Source organism: Archocentrus centrarchus, chromosome 13 (genome assembly GCF_007364275.1).
Source record: "Archocentrus centrarchus isolate MPI-CPG fArcCen1 chromosome 13, fArcCen1, whole genome shotgun sequence".
NCBI lineage: Eukaryota > Metazoa > Chordata > Actinopteri > Cichliformes > Cichlidae > Archocentrus > Archocentrus centrarchus.
In genome coordinates, this window is record NC_044358.1 from 14,417,696 (window position 1) to 14,439,665 (window position 21,970).

The 21,970-nt window shown below is 42.4% G+C and overlaps 1 protein-coding gene across 1 annotated transcript in view; it reads left to right on the forward strand.

The window, feature by feature from the left end:
* The first annotated feature begins 1,865 nt into the window (after window positions 1–1,865).
* The window catches only part of bcl9l (bcl9 like), a 29,116-nt gene continuing 9,011 nt past the window's right edge, over window positions 1,866–21,970 (forward strand). Inside the window, exons 1-3 of the mRNA XM_030744328.1 lie at window positions 1,866–2,227; window positions 20,879–20,952; window positions 21,044–21,446. Of these exons, the coding sequence (XP_030600188.1) occupies window positions 21,131–21,446 (316 nt within the window). The 5' untranslated portion in view covers window positions 1,866–2,227; window positions 20,879–20,952; window positions 21,044–21,130. The remainder of the gene's footprint in view (window positions 2,228–20,878; window positions 20,953–21,043; window positions 21,447–21,970) is intronic.

The following is a 21,970-nucleotide window of genomic DNA, read 5'->3' on the forward strand; positions in this document are numbered from 1 at the left end:
GATGCCTTATGTGTATATAATGCTATGGAAGGTCCCCCCTTAAATACATCTCCCTGCTTATTTTTGTGTGTAGCGCCGTCACATTCCCTAAGGGTAAACCAATTTACATTCTTGTTTTGCTCTTCAGATCCATGCCAGTTTCCATGACAACATAGTTTCACTTTTTCATCCTCTCTGTCTTACTCCCACTGTCTCCCTCCTCTGTCTCCCTCCTCTCTCTCATTTCCCACTGCTCCTTTCTTATGTTCTCTTGACCTTCCTCCAATGTTTTTTTTTTCTTTCTCTCTAAATACCAGCACCCAAATTCCTCCTCTCCTCTCGCTTGCTCACCTAATTGAGCTCATTCCTCTGCTTGCCATATACAAGCAGAGAATAATGGGCTCAGATAAAACATGTCTCTGGAGGGAGGTGGTGGTGGGGGGGGTGCAGAGCATCTTTTTACATTTTCATCATAATATACAAACGCAGCACGCTCTGCCTGCAGGCTGTTAAACATCTTTGAGCTGGTGATGCCTGGAGATTAAAATGACTGAATTAAAAACAATGTGCAGCAGAAGGTCTTTTTTTCCCCCCTCTTGATTAATAAATTACACTTGTTTGACAATTAGTGTGTCTGCACTCTAAGAGAATGACAAGGGAAGCATGATGCCATAATCAAATAACCGTATATTTGCTTCAATTAGTTATTTAAATCCACTTTTTCATTTGCAGTGAAAGGATTTGGAATTTACCTACCAAGTGGTATAATCAAAAACCTCGAGCTATTTGATTTCTCAGTGCTGCCAACAGGTGTGACGGCGCTCCTTCGTCTTATTAATGCCGGACCTTTCTGTCTCGTCTGGAAAGAGAAGGTCAAGCCGAAGATGGTGTGCCACCTCTGACTCCACGTCTGCTGGTCACGGAGTCACAGCAGGTCAACATTTTTTTGATATGTGATTATTTTCACAGCTCCATTCTGATTCCAGTCCTCCTCCGGTCTGTTTGAGTCCTTCCTCTGAGATTTTGGTGCGCCCTTCCTTAATATTCAACTGTTTGTCTTATGAAAACAAGGTAGGATTTCTTTCTTACTCACCCTGAGCATGACAGTCTTTATACCTACACTGCCTGTGACCAAAAAAAAAGAAAAAAGAGGCAACTGTTGAAGGTGCAATTTCAGTGAATGGAGTAAACCTGGACAGGGGAGCTGTGTGATGTGCTCTGCTCCTGAACAATGTCTCTTGATTATGGCAGTTTGGGTGAGGTTTGGCAGCAGCCATCAGGGGGAAATTGCGGATGTCTTTGCTGCTCCTGGATATGACCCACCATTTCTTTGATAAAAGTATCTGAGGTCCAATCTCAGTTTAAAACACCGTCAGTGAGAAACGCCTTAAAGTTCACCTGAGGCACCTTCACCAAGCCTACTTCTGCTACCCAAACCACTAGAGGGAGCATTCAGCTGAGAAAGAGAGAGGGTTCAACAGTGCAACAACTGGATCCTCACTCTGAGGAACTTTATAATGGTGCCCCAAACATCCAGTGGAGCTCTTTCTAACTTGTTTCTGCTGATGGGTGGCTGGAATCAGAGGTTTCTGCTGCATTATGGTGTCCATTAGGAAGGTGGTGTGAGATCTGAGATGGAAATGGTGATCTAAGACGGCACAGGTCTAATCAGATGGAAATAAAACACTTAACTGACTGAGTTTAAGAAAAAGCTTGAGGCATTTGAAGTCTGCAAATCTAAATTTTATTTCAGAGTTCTTAGCTCAGCATCGTCTTAAATTAAAATAAATATTCAGATCATTTGAAGGGAGTGGGGCGCATCCCACCCCGAGGCAGCGCAGAAGTCCACAAGTCCAGCCTGACATATCAGCACAGTGACATACGGATGCCCGTGTGGCCACACTAATTATTGTCAGCGGCTGGGAGTGATATGGACTCGCAGAGAAATGCAACGTCCTGCCCTTCTACATCTTGAATAGTGGGAGTCATGAACCGCTGCAAGGTGACGCGTCCTCTGATTTCCACCGAAACTTCAACCTAGACGCGCCGTGTTATTAATCATCATCCGAACCGCCGTCAAACGGCACCAGCTCGTTTCCCCTATCAAACAACAGGATCGGGACCATCTTGCGCAGTGGTACGGCGGACGGAGCAAGCGGTGGCGGCGGCAGCGGCCACTCCGGGGAATGTCGATTGGCCGTCAGTCCTGTCATCGGCCTCTTCTGATCTCAGACGGCAGCCAAATGGGGTAGAGTACACAGCATTTCAAAACACTGTCACTGCCGAAGCATGCTAGCTGTTCACACGTATTTCGGAGCTGTCTTCGTAACGTGTGGACCCGCATAACTTTCCCTTCCTTTTAGGAAGTCTTCGGGTCGCTAGCAAGCCAATAACAAAGTTCAAATCCCATTAGCTAGCACTGGCTCGCTTGCAGATGTGTGTGCTACAGCAACGTCAGCTTACGAGCGAGTAGCCTAGCGAAGACATGAATTAGCATGCTAAGTTAGCCCGTGGATCTGGCTGGCGCAGCAAGTCTCCGCTCAGGAGCGCTGGCTGGGGTTCACATCAGGGGCATGTGTCCTTAAATTCTCCTAACGAGAATACGGTGCTTGCTCAACTTTGCGTTTCACCGGCCCCCGTGTGCCGACGGGAACACTTTAATCCAGATGTGTAAATTACCAATATTAGCTTGACCGCTAGCTAATCTGAGAGACTGAGCTGCATTTGAATGGTTTTGTGCTAAACAGCTAAAGCGCGTTCAGTAGGTGACAGGCTGCGTAACGATACCTGTCAGTGGAAGCACGGCGGGGGCATGTAGGCACCGACGTGCCGCTAATGCCCAACTAACGCTGCCTGCCACCGCGCTGTTACCCCGGTCAGCGTTATTTTAATGTAGGGAAATGACCTTTGTTTTAAATTATTTTACTTTAATGGACATTTTCGCTCCGCTGTGATTCAGTTACACAACGGCAGCAGAAGCGTGTTATAGCAAGATTATTATTATGTTAATGCAATTATAACACGCGTACCCTTGTTAAAACACAACAGTAATTATAGTTTTAGAGCTAATTGCTGTGATGCGGCTTGTTAAGTGTTTGCATAATTATTTAAGCACACACACTTTTCCCTTCCCCTGTTTTTCTTCCTCTCTCTACATATATATGTATATATTGTGTGTGTGTGTGTGTGTTTGGTCTCAAGTAAACTTATCCCATGGTCCTGCCAGTTCAGCCTGTTGAATACGGTGTGACAGTAAAGCAGGAAAAAGATACTAAAGCTTTTCTCTTTCGGTGCTTAGCCTCTGTTCATGTGTGCACAGGCGCTCCATGCTGTGTGTGTGTATCTACAATATCCTGGTGAGCTATATATAGCACCTAACAGAGTTTGCAACTTGATCCGAATTGTCTTTCAGGACTTCAGTACCCTCTGTTTCTTTCCACTGGAAGTGAAACATCTCTCAGCATCTTTCCTTTTTCTGTTTTTTTTTTTACCTGAGGGTTAATCCACAGCTCACCTGTCACCCTTCATTCACTCAAGCCTGTTTCTTTTTTTTGGTGCCTTTGTTTTTGAGTGCCTTTTGTCCTTGGGGCTGTCTAAATGAGGCTGTGGTGGATAATGATGGAAACTTTGTGCAAAGCAATTAATCCAGTATGTAAGGCTTAATGGACTAAATGTTATTGCCATTGCTTTTCACTACATGTACACACTTAAGTACACAAGTATAAAACAAGTGACAGCACCCAGTGATGATTTGGCAATCTTCCTGTAACAACAGAAAGGAAAGAAGGCATAAGTACGCATGCACTGATTGGTTATATTCTAGGCATAAATGAAAAGTCTGTTTCCCGTCTCCCTGTTAGTCCAGAGCTGATTTGAATGAACACGTTCATGCAGACACAGATTTGGAGACCTGCTGACAAAGTGTTTCTTATCTGCTTAGGTGATCTGAGAACTTTGGGGTGAGTTACAGGGAGCACTGCTAAGGTGAGCTATGAAAGAATAATGTGACATTGAGAACGTTTCCACACCGCTGAATATGCTAAGACACTTTAGTACTACAATCTATAGGCCCACTGGGGGGAAAAAGGGGAAAAGACTCAAAGTGAAAGCACACTATGAGACAGGCACGCAGTTCATATTAATGTCACAGTGCTGTTGTGTTTCTGTGCCTTTCCGTGTGCTTATCTTTTGCATGTTTTGCATACAGTCCTGTCAGTGGATCGTGCTGACCAGTGTCTGCTGGTTCTCAGAGCTCTCAAATGACATTAATACCCTTTACTCACACTAGCTACACTCAGAGCTGTGCATTCGGGCTCTTTTAACTTTAGTTTGTTTGGTCAGGTGAGAACGGTGCCATTTGAACTCTACACAACATGACAACAGAGAGCATTAAGGTTTTAGTCCTTTTCCATGCACACCGGGATGCTGCTCAGATGTGAGAATGGAATTTGAACCAGCTACAGGTTAGATGCTTTAAACCGTTGATGCGAGAACATGAATGTTCACATCTGTTTTCTTCTTTTTTTTCCCTGCACTTAGGTTCAGAAATCCTCGCTAAAAGTTTAGTAGATGCTTCTATAGAGATATTTTTGCTGTCAGGTTTGCTCCTGTTATACTTGGGAATTGTAGCACTACAGCTGGACTTACAGGATTTAAGCTCAGTGTTATTCTGGATGATTTAAAGAGGAAGTTTTTTTTTAATCAAAGTAAATATTTGTAGTACAAAACCAATCGTAGAAGTGCTGCAGAGCTTACATTCTTCCTTTCCCAGTCAGTCCTGAACTTTAGTCAGATCTAACATTTACTATGATTTAGCCAGCGAAGGCCGAACATGTGCCAATGCGTAGATGATCTGGAGGTAGTTTCCCACCCTGATTCTAGTAATCGCAAGTCAAGTGGATTTTCCTCTGGGTTTTCTATCCCCTCCTATCACTGCTTCAGGGCAGTCACCTTTCTGCTTCTGACCAGCTGAAGCTTATGGTGATATCATTTTTAACGTTTCTCTCATTTTAGACCTTCTGTGTACCAATTTAGTTAAAGGGCAAATTATTAAGGCCAACCTTTGTTTAGTTTTGGTCGCTGTTTATGGTCAGTTCATTTCTGTTTTGGGGAAGAAAGCCTCAAATGGTCTCTAGAGGGACACCAGTTCTGTTACCATCCATCCATCCATTTTCTGCTGCTTATCCTATCATTGTTAGACCTCGATCCTCCCAAACCGCCTCCTCCAGGATTTCTGGGAGGACACCGAGGCTTTCCCTTTGCAGCTGAGAGACGTAATCCCTCCAGGGTGTCCCGGGTCTGTCCCAGAGTCTCCTTCTTCTCACATAACATGCACCAAGGAGGCATTCTGCTCACATTCCCCAACCACATTAGCTGCCTCCTTCCAATGTAGACGAGCAGCGGTCTACCTACCTCCACTCCAATTTTTGTGACTGTGTAGACTTTCCTCTGAGACTTTACGCTACACCCCAGGTGGCGTAGGTCAAAGCAGTATATCAGGAAAGACGTGTCTCCATCAGCCATCGTCTGCAACAGTGTATAATCAAAGGGAGAGCCGAGACACCCTTTGGAGGAATTCAAAAGATGGATGTTAATATATCCTATATGATAAACCATTTGTTGCATAAAACCTATTTTAATTATAGTCTTCTTTGACCTGCATGGATAAACGTGTCTGGTTGCACGGACTGGTCGTCCTCTCCTGTGCAGACTGGGAAATGTGTGTTCAGCTTGACACTGAAAGGCTTCTGTCCCTCAGTCTTCCATTTCCAGCTGCTTCTGTGCTGTAATGCCTGCCTTCTGTCTGCAGTTCACTCTTTTTCTTTGCTCCAGTTGGCTTTCTTCCCAGAATGTGCTGGAAAGGATACAACCTTTGACCCTCTGTGCAAAATGAGACCAGAATTTCCCTATGAGCCGAGGCAAAACCATGAATTGTGTGCCTGCAGGCTTCGTACCAAAGGGTTTCCAAACTGCTGTGGAGATCTTTGCCACTGTATGGAACAGGCAACGGGTAAATGCTTACATTTCCAGGCCTTCCCAGCTCAGACTGCACGAGGCAGATATGTGGGATATCCACTCTGATTCTGGCTCATACAAATGAACTCAGGTCTTCCTTCCTGTTGTCACTGTTCAGTTAGGCCTGCTACATCAAGAGGCAGCAATGCTGCAGGGGTTTGCAAATAAATGCTCCACCTACCACAGCATTATCAGCAGCTTACAAGGCTGATCCAGGAAATTAACCTTTCTACTGTAATACACTGAAAACATGTCTGAGCTCACTGAATAAGAAAAAGAAATCTGATCTCTGTTTTTAAAATTAACCAAAAGCTTAAAAAAAATACAGACTAACTTCCCTCATCCCCGCAGGGATTTAACTTTCTTCAAAACATTCACCAAATGGTTTGGAGAGTTTTACAAGTCACTGTAGGCCATTTGTTTGAAAGCCATCCATCCTCCAGTAACGTGGGTTTCCATTGGACATTGGTATGATGCATGTTAATGTTCTTTAGATCTGCTAACCCATTAACTGATCAAGTGTTCCAAGTCTAATTAGCTGTGTTTGGGGGTTTTCCTCTCTTCTCGCTGCTTCACAGATCCTTTGGTTTGGATCTGAATATGGTAATTACATACATGTATTCCTATACATTTGCACATGTGTATGTGTGAACGCAGGGGTGACTAATTAAAGGAAAGACTTGATCCCTGCAGTGAGATAGGGATGGTTGCTCTGTTATTCTGTGTAAGACTTACAGAGCGTCCTTACTCCAAAGATGTGTTCAACTTTAGCCTGAAACGTTCCTGTCCTGATGGGAATGGCTTCTTCCAGGATGGCATTGCCCCCTTTCAGAGGGCATCGTGTTCGTGGGTTTACAGTGAAAGTGATGTGAGTCATACATTCACAGTCATCAGACCTCAACTGAATACTTATGGAAGGTTTTTGGACATCTTTTTAGCATCTTTCTGTCCCTGCAGTTCCAGAGACTTTGAGAATGAATGCTAATATGTGCATATAACATCTTACTAAAAACACTAAAAACCACATTTTGTTTGTTTGATTGTTGCTGGTCCTTATAAGTCGTTGCTTGTTACATCTGCGTAAGTTGGAAAATTAAAAGGGGAAGTGTTTGTCTTGAGACGACTTCCTTTGACTTGAAATGTTTGTTTTTTTTGTAGCCTTTGCACTATTGCAGGACCTTTGCTCTGCACATGGTTAGTCTATATTTATACTGTGCTCTGACATGTTTTGTTTCCATGGCAATCTGCCACAGCAGCGGCTGTCACCTGTGCCCTGTCCCACAATGCACTGCAGTTTACCACTAGAGGTACTATAAGCAGAGTGACACTGAAGGCAGCTCTGAACCTTTTAATCAAAGCTCAGACAAGCAGAATCCTCTCGTTTGTAGCACGAGATAATGGCAGGAGGAGGCATGGAAAAACTGTTGCAGCAAGAAACGCATGCTAATATGGTCGAATGTGGTCAGTAATTCATAAACAGGGAGTCTAATTTTATCGGAAGCTCCGTGGTTTTAATGTGGATTCAACTTTTATGAAAATGTTTTATTCTTGTTTTATTCAGTCAGTTATCACTTTTAATCTCATCGGCTGGTTTGGTTTTTTTAAATATTAAGAATAGAAATAAACTGCTAGGAGTTGTAAAGGTGTGCAGAAAAATTGCTGGCACAGCCCTAACCAACCTCACTGACCTACAAAAGGTGAGGTCAGTGAAAAAGGCCAGACTTATCCTAGCAGATTTAGACCATCCACTGCACCAGGAGTTCAAGTTGCTTCCTTCTGGACGCAGATACTGGGTACCAGGTTGTAGGACAAATAGATTGAGGGAATCTTTTGTCCCAACAGCGATTAGGTTTTTAAATGATTTGTTGTGATTCAATGTTTGTTTTATGTATGTTTTTATGGTATAACTGTTTTTTAGATTACTGTACTACTGGCTGTGGGAACAATTGCCCTTAGGGGATAATAAAGATCTTTGTATAATGTATATGTATATGAATTACTGGGGAGGGCTCTAAACAAAAATGCGGTGTACATTTATCCTTCTTGTTTCCTCCTGGCAAACCTCTGAACATTTTCCAGTTGTGCGATTTTTTTTTTTTAAATTTAAAAAAATTTTTTTTTTTTTGCCTTCAAAAATATGAAATTTGACTTTACTGTCCCTGTGCAAACAGGATTCAGATCAGCTTCATCACCAGCAGATCACTTTTTAACATGGACGGTGGTTTCCCTGATGATATGCTGTCAGTTTTTTCATCATCACATATGGACGGTGGTTTCCAATTAAGTGACCTTTTAATGTTTGAGACCTCAGAGGGAAAAACTTGTGTGAACACATTTTTAAATTGCAACAGAAGTTTCAAAATTGGAAACGTCACTCACTGGAGAAAGTTTAAAGGCTGTAATTTATGTGGTGCTGAACAATACTCACTTAAAATGTAATGATGGCTGTCAGTTGGAAGCAGTTCGACATTACTGCTCTCACTTATTTAGTTTTTTTAAGTGAAGGTTGGCAGGACGTGATGGCTGATTCAACATTTTAAGCACTTGTCATTCCTGTTGATTTGCTAAAGTTGCATGGCTTGCAGATCAATTTGGATGCTGGACGCTGACAAAGCAATGTTGTATTTGCCTTTCAGCTTTGTGTCTTCCCTTTGATTGTGCTTTTATTAGCCATCAGCAGCTAAGAGGAGTATCAGGTGAGATAGGCAGAAGATGAATTGATCTCCAAAAGGCATAAAGTTAAATAGGAAATATTCTTGGTAGCATTGTAGGTGATACGAGCAACCCTTTCTCTCTCAGATAATGCTCACCAAGATCTCCAGTCTTACATAGCTTGTTAAAGCTGTGGCTTTTTCACAGTTGCCCATAGGGAAGGTCAGGTTTATAAATACTAGGAGTCCTCGAATCGTTCCAGCAGTCAGCATCCATGGGCTTCTCTAAGTGGCTGTCCAAAATACTGAAAAACAAAAAAACTCTGAAAATTAAAGTGATTCATAACCCCAAACCAGGAGAAGGCAGTAAGAACATGACCAAGTGGATTCTTTGTGTTGTGCTGAGAACAACTATGGTCACCTCTGCCTGAGTACAATAGCCCCACCCATCTGCTGTTCAAAGCTTCCATTTTTGAGGGGCAGCCAATCAGAAACTTAAAGGCAGCTAACACAGCTTGCTTGAGAGCTTGGGTGAAGTAGGATAACTACTCTAGGAGCTTAATCTTATGCATTTTGGAAATCTTTTACATGCTTTGCTTTCCACAGTAACACTTTGTATGTTCTGTGTATCTCTGCATTTACAGTTCTTTTTCTTCTTTTCTTTATTCCACTATCTCAAACAGTATCACAGTATGTCCCAATCAAAGCATTCCTACGCACCCACCTTCACTGTGATCATTGGCTGTCACGGTTGTTTCTACATTCTTAAATAAAAGGCTGCACAGCTAGCTGGGTCACTGCCCATTATATAACTCACAGGTAGATTAACCAGGGCAAACCCTGTGGAATAGTCTCTGGGGAAAGTGGTTAGTAGTGATAAAGGTGACGGTTTGGGGCTTGTTTAAAACCTTTGTACATGGAGTTTTATGTTAGCATATAACACACTTTTAACATAAACACAGTCAAGCATCAGAGATGTTTTTGGGCAGTGTGTGGATTTTTTTAAATTCACTCTTGAAGGTTAAATTCTTTCAAATGCTAAATTGGTGTTAAATCTTTTTTTCCATCTCATGATGGTGTGTTTGATTCAGAAGTTTCTTCAGTCCTGAGTGAATCCTTTAAAATGCATCTGCTGTTATTGTAAAGGAATATGCACAGATGGTTAGATTTAGTCTGTAAGTATTCACTCACCATCCAAATCGTTGAATTCAGGTGTTCCAGTCACTTCCACAGGTGTATAAACCAAACACCTAGGCATGCAGACTGCTTCTACAGACATTACTGAAAGAATGGGTCGCTCTCAGGAGCTCAGTGAGTTCCAGCGTGGTACCGTGATAGGATGATACCTGTGCAACAAGTCCAGTCCTGATGTGGGGGTGTTTTTCAGGAGTTGGGCTCGGCCCCTTAGTTGAACTGAGGATCTGCATTAAAGCAGGTGTTCCAGTCACTTCCACAGGTGTATAAACCAAACACCCAGGCATGCAGACTGCTTCTACAAACATTGGAGTGTCAATCACTACAGACCTCCAACCTTCACGTGGCCTTCAGATCAGCTCAAGAACAGTGTGTAGAGAGCTTCATGGGATGGGTTTCCATGGCAGCTGCATCCAAGCCTTCCATCACCAAAGAACTTGACTGGCCTGCACAGAGTCCTGACCTCAGCCTGGTAGAACACCTTTGGGATGGATTAGAGCGGAGACTGTGAGCCAGGCCTTCTCTCCAACATCAGTGTCTGACCTCACAGATGTGCTTCTGGAGGAATCCTCAGAAATTCCCATAAACACTCCAAAACCTGTGGAAAGACTTCCCAGAAGAGCTGAAGCTGTTAAAGCTGCAAAGAATGGATGTTACTCAGATTCATGTGTGTGTGAAGTCAGACGAGTGAATACTGTTGGCGGTGTGGTGTATTTTGAGCATGCTAATCATAAGCTTAAATGAAAACTGTCTTAGATGGTGAGGAGTCATTTGAATAGAGAAGTCTGTCATTAGTCCAGCAGCCTAATGGAGAAGTCACAGCAGACTTTTTCACTTCCAACAGTGTTACTCTTATACTCTGGGCCTGTTGCATTTATAGCTAGTAGCCTCCAACTCTGTATACCTTTGCCAGTAGGCTGTGTAAGGCGAGGGTTTTAGTTATATTAGGCCTTCACAGAAGAGAGATTTAGTGAAGTCACACGTGTTGTGTTAGCGTGGCCTTGTCCTCAGGTGGAGCACAGAACAACAAATCACATGTAACCTGGTTTCCTTCTCTTAAATACGTTTTGACTGGCGCCAAGTGCAAATGCAGTTTGTTGAACAACTGATGAATAAAGAGTCAGTGTAACTGTATGTGCTCCTGCCTCACACACATTCATTCATTAACACGTTGGCCTCAGTGTTTACCGCTGGTGACCAACAGAGCAGTACTGTGTATTCATATTTTTGTTCTCTCCATGACCTTGCCGGGCTGTGCATGGGTAATGATTGCACTAAGGCTTTTCCAGACTCAGAGAAATGGCTAACAGCATTGAAAGGGTGTATTTTAACCCAACGATCTTTTCCTAAGCCCAACTTTATATTTTTATTGCCCAAACTGAACCAAACTGCGACTGAACGCTGAAAGTTTGTAGCGTTTGCAGAAGAGTCGCAACAGTGTCCTCGGTGGCCGCAAGTCATCATTTGCTGTGGTGTATTAAAATCTCCCAGGCACAGGAGCATCTCAGTACAAACCAGCAATTACACTGTCCACAATAAACAGGCAGCTCAGTGTAACGGAAAGCATTCTTTAGATTTCTGTTATCAGTTGAGTAAAGCAGATTTGATCTCTTTTAACAAGCAGCTAAACCTCTGTTGACATGGGCTCACTTGTCTTATGAGCAAAAGCTATCAAGTTGCCCGCTAACAACCAAACATGAAGCAGTCAGCACTGTAAAACGTGTTGCTGCTGCTGAATTGTTAAATTGTGCTGAGCTCATACAGTTAAGCCAAGTTTAATTTCAGGGTGATGCAGTGTGTGAACACATTTTTAACAAACAGTGATCAAACAGTAGTCACCAGCCCCCCCCCCCCCCCTGGTTTTGCCCCTCCTCTCCTGTGCTTGCAGGGCCTTGTATCCTGTAAGCTGTAATCTGCAGAGTTTGGCTCTTTCGTTTCCCAGGAGATCATAGCTGCTTACCCAGGTTGCATACTGCCAGAACAGGCACTGGAGGAAAGAAAGAGGTGTCATTGTACCATCTAAATGACTTTAAAGCTTTTTTAAGCTCTGTGTGACCCACACTGGGATTGGATGCATACACAGCACTAACCTGTGATTGCTGCACTGTTATCTTAAATTTCACCGCAGGTTTTTCTGAGTGTACAGCAAAGAACATCCCTGGATTTCCTGCTAAAAAGTAAAATATAACAAGCATTTTCCACACTGGGAGTCAAATCCCTTTTGGCAAATATATTCAAAACACTCAGCAAACCTCAAGCTTGAACTGAGAGCAATGCTGTTTGTTTCCAGTGATGTCTGAAAGAGTGTAAGTGCATATGTGTGGGTGTGATGGCCTGTGCTGTGTGTACTTATCATGGCTGTGTGTATACTGGCTTTACATGTAAACATCATGTTTTGTGGATTTTAAAACTCATTGAATTATTCCCCTAACTCGTTTGGGCGCATCTGGACCAGATCCAATTTTCAAACTGAATTTGCTTCTCAAACAACTTGTGCAAATGGCACACGAGGAACATTTTATTCCTTACTACATTAGTCCTAGCCTTTGCATAAGCACATGCCCAGCTGACGCCTGCTTTAAAAACAGCAGCAACTCCAGCAACATGTTAAATCTAAAGTGTGTTAATAAGGAAGACAGTAAGGCAAACAACATTAAAATGAACACAATGTCAGCCCTAATTTCTGTGCTGTGCTGCAGACAGCAGCCTGTGTGCATGAAAATAAAACTCTTTATAAAAGTGAGGAACGTTAGCAATGGAAAAATGTTGATTTGTACACAAACTTTGAAGTGAAGCATGCTCCTGAGGATTATCTGTTTAAATGATGCTAAAATGAGCTGCTGCTGCAGGTTAGTAACGGGTGGTGGATGCACTCTTATTACAGACCCACGCCAACAGATTTGCAGTGTATATGACTGAAGTTAACACTGTATATCATTGTGCACTATTATAAAAGTATGAATGCACATTAAATAATCTCAGTTTGATTTCAGCTTGATCAAAGGCTGTCAGTTGGACTGGATACAGATACAGTCAGTAATTTTTTTGGTTCTTTAATAGGAAAAAAATAATTTTATACTCATAAATATATATATATAGATCAGTGTACAATTACATCCAGTAGATTAGACATGTGACCCTGTCCTCTTCGGACAGCTGACAGCTAGCTGGCTAAGCAACAACAGCTGGTTATAAGCTAATATTATGCCAGGCTCGCGTGTCCTAAAAATCACACTTTCACTGTTTGATTACATGCTCACATCGTAGAGCATCTGAGTCTGACAGTTAGATCCACTAACAGCAGCATATCCTCAACAACTCACGTTCATCGCTGTCATCGGCCAAAGGTGATCTTCACTGACTCATCACCCCATGTCGTACCCTTTTTTTTATTATCCCTAATTTATTGCTAGGTGTTGGTATTATTAAAATACATTACAATATAGTGTGTACAAATTGTATTTATTTATTCAAACAAACAGCAGTAGAAACATGCTGGCTGGCCGTGGCTGATATGGGGTGCAGTCTAAACTTCTTTTTTCTTGGCTCACTAAAACATGTCCTACAGCGGCCACCGTAGCGAGGATTAGGCACATAATTGGGAGGGGTGCGAAAACAGAATTCAGTTGACCCCCAATCTGCACTCGACTGAAATCTAGCAGTGAGATTTTGCACACTGTAATTTTAAAGTAACGCAGTAAATATTGTGTACATCAGTATAAATCCTTTAACTACACACAGACAGCTATGCTCAGTGTAAGACAATAACTCTTTTTTGTTGTTGTTGCAGCCAAAGGGGACAGCCTTTAAAATACAGTTATTATCTCTCCTGTCTCACTTTGAAAGACTGGTATAGCATTTTATAGGCTACAGTACACATGGCATGACTTCACTGATATCAGTAACTTTAAATGAGACTGAACTCATTAACTAAATAAATGTTATAATTTTTATTTATTGGCTATTTTAGCCACCCTATTTCCATACATAAGGACGGGCTACATACGCATCACTGTGGTGCAGTTCAACACTATAAATGACTTCCTCTATTAGCTGCAAGCACATGTTAAACAAAAGCTGAAGTTTATAGCTTCAATGAAGGAAGGCTGTATTGTAGTACTGCAGTATAATAGAGTGCATTAGTTGAAACTAAGCAGGCATTTTCAGACTCTTGGAACACTGAGACATTTGAAAAGAGACAATTCAAATATAGACACACTTCCTGTCAGTCTCCATCAGCCCACTGAGTGAACATTTGTTTTAAATGGCTGCTCACAGAGGCTTAATTGTTGACATTTTCAGAGGACTGAGCAGAATTTTCAGATGAAAAGCTGAAGTGTCATAACTCAGAAAGAAAACAAAAACCTCTGCATCAGAGTTGGCACAGTAGAAGAAACTGCAACATTGTATCACTTCCTGTTCCTGTTACAACGCACAGTGGTGTTTTGAGTAGCTCGTTTAATTACAAACCATTAGATGACTTATTTCATAATTTAATCTTCATGTGCTTTATCTGAAGCACAATCTCAAAGTTATATGCATAGTATTCACTTATTGTCTTTAGGGCTTCGCTAGCTTAGCGTAGCTATTAATTCAATCCAATTCATTTCAGTTTTATTTGTATCCCGCCAAATCACAACAGTCGCCTCAAGACACTTTATATTGTAAGGTGAAGAATCTTCAATAATACAGAAAAATACAGCAATCAAAACGACCCCCTATGAGCAGCACTTGGCGACAATGGGAAGGAAAAACTCCCTTTAACAGGAAGAAACCTCCAGCAGAACCAGGCTCAGGGAGGGGCAGTCATCTGCTGAGGGGGGGGGCAGGACAAAAGACACAGTGTAGAAGAGAGCCAGCGCTTAGCTCTTATTTTTCTGTTTTATTTGACTCACTAGCAGCATGGCTTCTTCTCCTGTCCCTCCTGCACTCTTCTGCTCTGTGTGTCAGATGTTTGGTTACTCCTCGGCCTCCTTTAGCAGTAACAATACTTGTAATAAATGTAGTCTGTCTGTAGCTCTGGAGGCAGGCTCAGTGAAATGGAAACTCGGTTCTGCACCCTTAAAAATTCTGTAGAGCGCCGGGCTCATGTAGTATGTGCGAACCAAGGTAGCTTAGCCACCGTTAGCTCTCCCCCAGCAGATCCCAGGAAATCGGTCCGGCTGGATGAAGGTGAGGAGGAAGCCAGAATCCTTGAAGTGCAGGCTGAGGAGGAGGAGTAGCAGCAATCTTTCACTCCTGCTTATCAATCAATCACAGACCCAGACAGTTTTAATTCATTTGAAATCCCGACTCTTAGCCTTGTCCACCCTAATTGGAAAACAGTTTTATTTATTATCTATTGTTCACCAGTTTGTCTGATTTCTCGGATGTTTTATCTGATTTAGTGCTCAGTTCAGATAAAATAGTGGGTGATTTTAGTATCCATGTAGATGTATAAAATAATAGCCTCAACACATTTAATCTATGATTAGATTCAGTTGGCTTCTCTCAAAATATAAATGAGCCCTAAATGACAGAAATGGAGCACCGACAAGGATTTTTCTGCACTTCACCAAAGGTGACAACTGGGATCATAAATAAGTGTAAAAATTTTGTTTAACTGATGCCTCCAGATCGCGTTTAATATTTTATGTCTTTTACTCAATTTGCCTTGGATTGCCCGTTCTTGGCCTCTTCTCATTCTGTCAATTTGGGTTTATTTATTTAAGCGTAAAACAAATTTTCTTTATCAAATAGTCAGAAATATCAAACTGTAAATAAGACCTGTGCACACTGATTGTCTACTCATGTTTAATTTTGTGCCACCACCCAAATCCACACCTTGACTGTCGTATCACAAAAGCAGAAAAGGTTTTTGAGTCATGGACGTTTGAGTTTAATTGATAATTATGTTAACTCTGATTGGGCTACATAAATACACTATAATTCTCTTCATCATACAATAAAACACAACAGTGTTTGTGTCCTGTTGTAATGAAACAGTGCATATAATGAAACTATATTTTTATTATTGCTTCATATCTGTCAGTCAGCATCATTAAGAATATCTCACCTGGACAGGAAACGTGTGGATATAGTTTCATAAATCTCCCAGTTTTATTTGCTTTACGTCTGCAGTCTTCTGAGCTTTGGTGGCTTTCAAGAAATATTAAATATAGTTTTCACTGGTGTATTCTTTGCTTTATTTGGCCAACAGCCTTTCACATGTTTCGTGGATCTATGAAGTAATGGTCACTGCTAAATCTCTTAAAACTGTTGAGTCACGCTTTCTGCAATCAGCTAACGAGGTACTCACACCACCTCCATGCAGTCACACCTCGCATTTGCATTTTTATGGCTAGCAGTTTAGAGTGTTGTCATTTACTAAGCCTTATGTATTTGCGTTAATACAAAAGTTGCTGCAATTATTCAGCTGTTTCTTATGTTTTGTGTAATTGTTGTGTGGTTGATAAAATAGTTTAGTAATATGTGATTAGTCAGGAAACAGTCCCTTTTACATAACAAGCTACAGTACATTGGTGTCTACACATTTCCAGAGTGTGTTAGCATGTTCTTTTGCACAGTGAAGACTTCATTATACATCATTTCTCACTCCTTGTAAGAAGCTTATATGTGAAATTCATCGGCATCTTTCTAGTAACGTATCTATTAAAGGACCAATATTTTAGACTTTGGGATACACATGAGAACACCATATTTGAAAACACCAGAAATAACTATAGGAGACATGTTTGATGAGGAAAGCCGCGGTCTGTGTGAGCAGATGGAGCGCTGCAGGCTCGTCAGCGTGGACAGAAAAACTAGACTGAAATTAAAATGTTAAACTTGACAGAAATGACGCGGTAGGAGGAAAAGGGAGATGGTCTCCCTTAAAGATTATTACCTCTGATTTTTACTACCTTTATTAATTACCAGGTTGATCTCATTTATTGCATCGTTCAAATGTCAGCATAATTAAGTACTTTACCATATCTGAAGTTTGACTTTTAAAATGTATTACGCTTGTGTGATGGGATCAGCGTGGACTTTGGGTTGTTGGACGGCCGCCCTGTTTCCAGAAAAGTAGAAATGTTTTGTAAAATGTAACAGAATGATTTAATTAATTTGCCTTTTTAAAGGATTTTAAAACATGAGCTTTTTGGATTTTTATTAATTTGGAAGTTGGGACAACAAAAAAACTAGATGAGTTGAACAGTGCTGAAAAGGATTCAGCATCTAATTAGGTTTATTAGTAATAATGTCATTAAAAGATTTGAGAATCAAAGGCTGAAAATCAATATTGAATGGCATTGATCTTCCGCTCCTCGTGCTGCACTGTGTTAGTGTCATACACTCACTTTGTTAGGGACCTTGCTAGTACCGGGTAGGATTCCCTTTTCCTTCAGAACTGCCTGAATTCACCGTGGCACAGATTCAACAAGGTGCTGGAAACATTGCTCTGAGATTTTGGTCCATACTGACGTGATAGCATCACAAAGTTGCTGCAGATTTGTCTGCTGCACATCCATGATGCAAATTTCCTGTTTTACCTAATCCCAAAGGTTCTCTGTTGAGATGAGATCTGGTGACTGTGGAGGTCATTTGAGTACAGTGAACTCATCGCCATGTTCAAGAAACCAGTTTGAGAGAGTTGAGCTTTGAGACATGGCTCACTGTCCTGCTGCGGGCAACCATGAGAAGATGCATACACTGTGGTGATGGACGTGGTCAGCAATAATATTCAGGTAGGCTGTGGCGTTAAAAGGATGCTCAGCTGGTACTAAGGGGCCCAAAGTGTGCCAAGCAGATATCCACCACACCATGACACCACCCCAAGGCTGAACCGCTGATCCGTGGCAGGATGGATCCATGTTGTTTATGCCAGATTCTGATCCTGCTAGCAGAAACTAAGGCAGCGTTTTTCAGTGTTCTGTTATCCAGGTTGGTTGAGCCCATGTGAATGGTAGCCTCATTTTTCTGTTCTTAGCTGACATGGGTGGCACCTGTTGTGGTCTTCTGCTGCTGCATTCAAGATTTGATGATATTCAGAGATGCTCTTCTGCATACCTTGGTTATAACCAGTGGTTATTTGAGTCACCGGTGCCTTCCTATCGGCCTCTGGCATCAACTGCTGCTCGATATTTTCTCCTTTCCGGACAGTTCTCTGTAAACCCTACAGACAGTTGTGATGGTAAATCTCAGTAGATGCTGCTCATCTGCTGGGATTTAGAGTTTGAGGTACTCCACCAACCTAGTAACCATGCCACGGTCAGAGTCACTAGACACATGCAGAGATTTGCCAAAGACGATATGATGCAATATAGCGGTAAACATCCCCGGGTCCTGACTTTGTGGAAATGTCTTTCAAATAAATTCTTATCTATGTAAACATTTTTAAAATATTTTTAAGTCAAATATATGGTTTGCAGGTATTTACCCGTACATGTGAGAAACAGGATTGTACTAACAGAAACTACTGAAGTGTGTTTTTTTTTAAATCTGGTGCTTCATGTGTGAAACCGGAGGTCCAGGGCTTTGTGCTGTGGCAGGTCAGGAAGTCCAGCTCTGTGGAGCACCCGGGTGCTAGCTGTTAAAGATAAAGGTCATTACAAAGCAGTCACAAGGGTTACCGCTTGGTGGGAAGCTTTAATTGCACTTGTGGTAATATAAGACAACATTAATAACGTTAATTTTCACTTCACCTTCACCTTTCACTTCTCTCTGCTCTGTTCCCGTTGTGTTAGAGCACAGGAGATGCACACACATCCATGCACGGTGAAACAGGACTGAAGCAAAGAGCAGTGCATGCCATAGACAGCGTGAAAGGTGGATGTAGCTACTCTGATGTCACCTGTTGGTTTGTGAAGTCCCAGTTTGAAGACTCAAGCTGAAAGTTTCCACCATTGCTGTCTTGGTTGGAAACAACTGGATGTGATGTATTATCTACCCGCTCATTAGCTAAAAAGAGAGTCTGATTTACTCAATCTGAGCCGGAAAGAAATGAGTATAGAGGAACAACCTTTAACAGCTAATAATCTGTGGCTTGTATTAATAATCTGACTTCAACCATCTAAAGAGCAACAGAGGGATGTGTTAAAGTTAAAAACCTGATGAGATCCGTGCCACATAATTTGAATAGAAATCATCTGTAACGTGATTTTAAAATTTAAAGGTTTAAATGATAGCTTACTGCATTGCTTTTTTTTTTTTTTTAACTAAATAATTTTACTTGTATGCTGATTTTATGTTTTAATCTTGGGCTAGTTTCATGTCACAGGAAACTCGTGATTGTTTATGGTTTTAATTGTGCTCTCCTGTCTCTGAAGCGCTGAAGAAAAGCTTTTTTTAACTGAACAGGGAAACATGCTTTCTTGAGTTAAGCATTAATGTCTCCAGTAAAAAGGACTTGTAGAGTCATTTTACTGGGATGAGGGAAAATATTTATTTTCTTGCAGGAATGCATGAAAAATAAAAAAAGCCATTTTCCTAAAATATTAGCACGTAACAGATACATAAAATCCTCCTGAACAGAAATGCATCCAGTCTCCGGTCACATGGAGCATTACACTGTTTCCTCCATACATGTGGCATGAGGTGGGGATAATGACAGCGTGATGCTGAACTGTTTACACAATGTTCAAGGGAGGCACAAGATTTACTTCAGTGACTCTTCAGTTTCGGGGTTAGGGTTAGGGTTGCCTCAGCAGGGCAGCTGCAGAATAAATGACAGAGTTGGCCTGATAACCACCAGACGGGTATTCCTTTTAACTGGGTCTTTCTTTTCAGAAGTGTCCATTTGAAGGTCAGCCTGTCACCATATGATTAGTCTGCCTCCCCTTTGTGTTGCACAAAGCAGTGAGTCATACTTTGTCAACAGTTGCAACGTCTGACTGTCCCTGTTTGAGTTAATGAATGATGAAATCCTCAGCCAGTGAACAAGGCACCCTCCTGTGCTGACTTGAGCTGGTGTTGGTTAATGACTAATGGGAGCATTGTGTTTACTGTTACCTGTGAAGGTGAGTGAGTGCTACAGATGGCTGTTCTGGAGCGGGACAGCTGACCTGATCGACTGGGATCGTGTCATCGGTCAGAAATGTCTGTGCGCCATCTGCGTGATGTCACCCAGATATCTGGCCCAGATGTTTGTTTTGAACAGGCTATGATAGCTGGAGGGGTCATGTTGGAACTTGCAGATCCTGAATAACTGATGCTTTCTGTGCAGGCATCTCTGAGGGGATAGGCTCGGAGTCCGCTGGTGTACAACTGGATTGTAGGCTGTATAGCGAGAAGCTCGCTGCAGTAGAAAGGTTAAAATCAAAAACCTGAGGTCATGGATACAGGCAGGTGGCTGTCAAAAGGGCATCAGCTTGCAGCAGCAGGTTTGAACCCAGACTAAAACCTCCATTATTAATGCTTAGCTTCATTCTTGCTCGGCTGTTATTATATGTTAACCTTTTCTTATTAAAAGGTTAACATATAATAACAGCCGTTTGCTTATAAATTATAAGCAAACGGCTGAAAGCCTGGGAGGGGGGGCGGCATCATCTGGGCTCTGGGGTCGCCCTAAAGTAAAGCAAAGGTGGGAGAGTACCGATGACCTCTTGAGTTGGTTGTTTGTCTGAATAGTCCAAAAATAAAACGCGTCAGTATCTGGTAACTATTTTATCTGGTTTGTGCTTCAAGTGTGAAACAGGAATGAGTGTGTAAGTGAGGGAGACGGGGCCTTTGCTGCACAGCAGTGTAGAATATGTGGTGGAGTTTTTGCGGTTTGCAAAGTGTTTGGCAGAGGGAGGGACCTTCAACACTGATACTGAGCTACTTCTGAGTTTCAGGTCCCTCCCCCAGCTCAGACTCAGTTTTGCACTCTTTGCCTTAAAGGGACAGTTACCTCAGTGTCTCTTTGGCCTTCCTCTCTTATCGGTCTTTGGCTTCTTCTCTCGTTTCTGTCTCATGATGCTGGTTTTGACCCACAGGTTGAGGACACATAACTAGCAGTGCTGGCTGTAAAGGTCGCCCTCTGCCTCTGCTGATGATATTCCTCTCTGCTTGTCCCCTAGGTCTGTGTGTGGTCAGTGAAGCATCCTAAAAAGCAGCATGGCAGTGTGTCAGCTGAGTGTCTAGATGAGATGAGGTGAGTGAACACACTAAAGTTTGCTTTAAAGGCCTGACCCAGAACCAGACGCTGAAATACTGATCACCGTGATTTCTCTTTTCTCCATCAGTGTCGCCTGTAAGCGATGTGACTCCACTGACTGACAGGCACAGTAGTTCTCCTTACCTGACCTTCACCTCCATCACCAGCCAATCAAATGCACCCAGACAATAAACTAGCCAGTCATGGCAAGCAGGTCACCGGTGACGGCCGATCCCAAATGCCCAGTGTAAACCAGCAGGCTCAGCAGCAGCAGCCGGGAGCTGCTCCCCACCTGGGGTCAAAGGGCATTGGCGCCTGCAGCCATGGAGTCAAAACCAATCACATGTCTCTGAGCAACCCTGGGCTGAAAGTCGGCAGCGGCGCTGGAGGGATGCTGAAAACCAAATCCAAGCGGGAGCGAAGCGTCTCCATCGACTCTGGTGAATTAAGAAACGCCGTTCCTCCAGTCCTGGAGGCAGATGCCAAAGGGGGTAAGATGTGCATCAATATGGGGAGTGTTGTTTTGTTCTAATTATGCAAAAGTTCACTTCCTTTACGTCCCTATCAGCCAGATCTTTACCCGAAATACCAGATTACGTGCATTCGCCTCCTCCACAGCAGGAAGTGAATACAAGGACTGCGAGGACAGAAGAACTTGTTTTCTCTCATGCTGAAATGCCCTGACCTTTCACTGAAGCATCAGAATTTCCCCCTGGCTTTTGATTGTTTTTGCCAAGCCTGCACAACAGTGACGTGTCTCAGATGAGAGAACATCTGGGCTTTCTTGTAGTGCTCAGAGAGAAAGAAGAAGAGGTTGAGGTTGTGACAGCTTGGTAGTCCCAGAGAGGGTGCTGCTAAAGCAGGAGGTGAAAATATTTTAGTTCATGTGGTTCAGAGCAAAGTGTTTGATTTGCATTTGTTTGCTGCTGCTATTTTAAGAATTCATAATGTGTTCTGTGAAACTCATCTGGGCTTCCTGTACATTACTTGAACCTCACACACACACACACACACA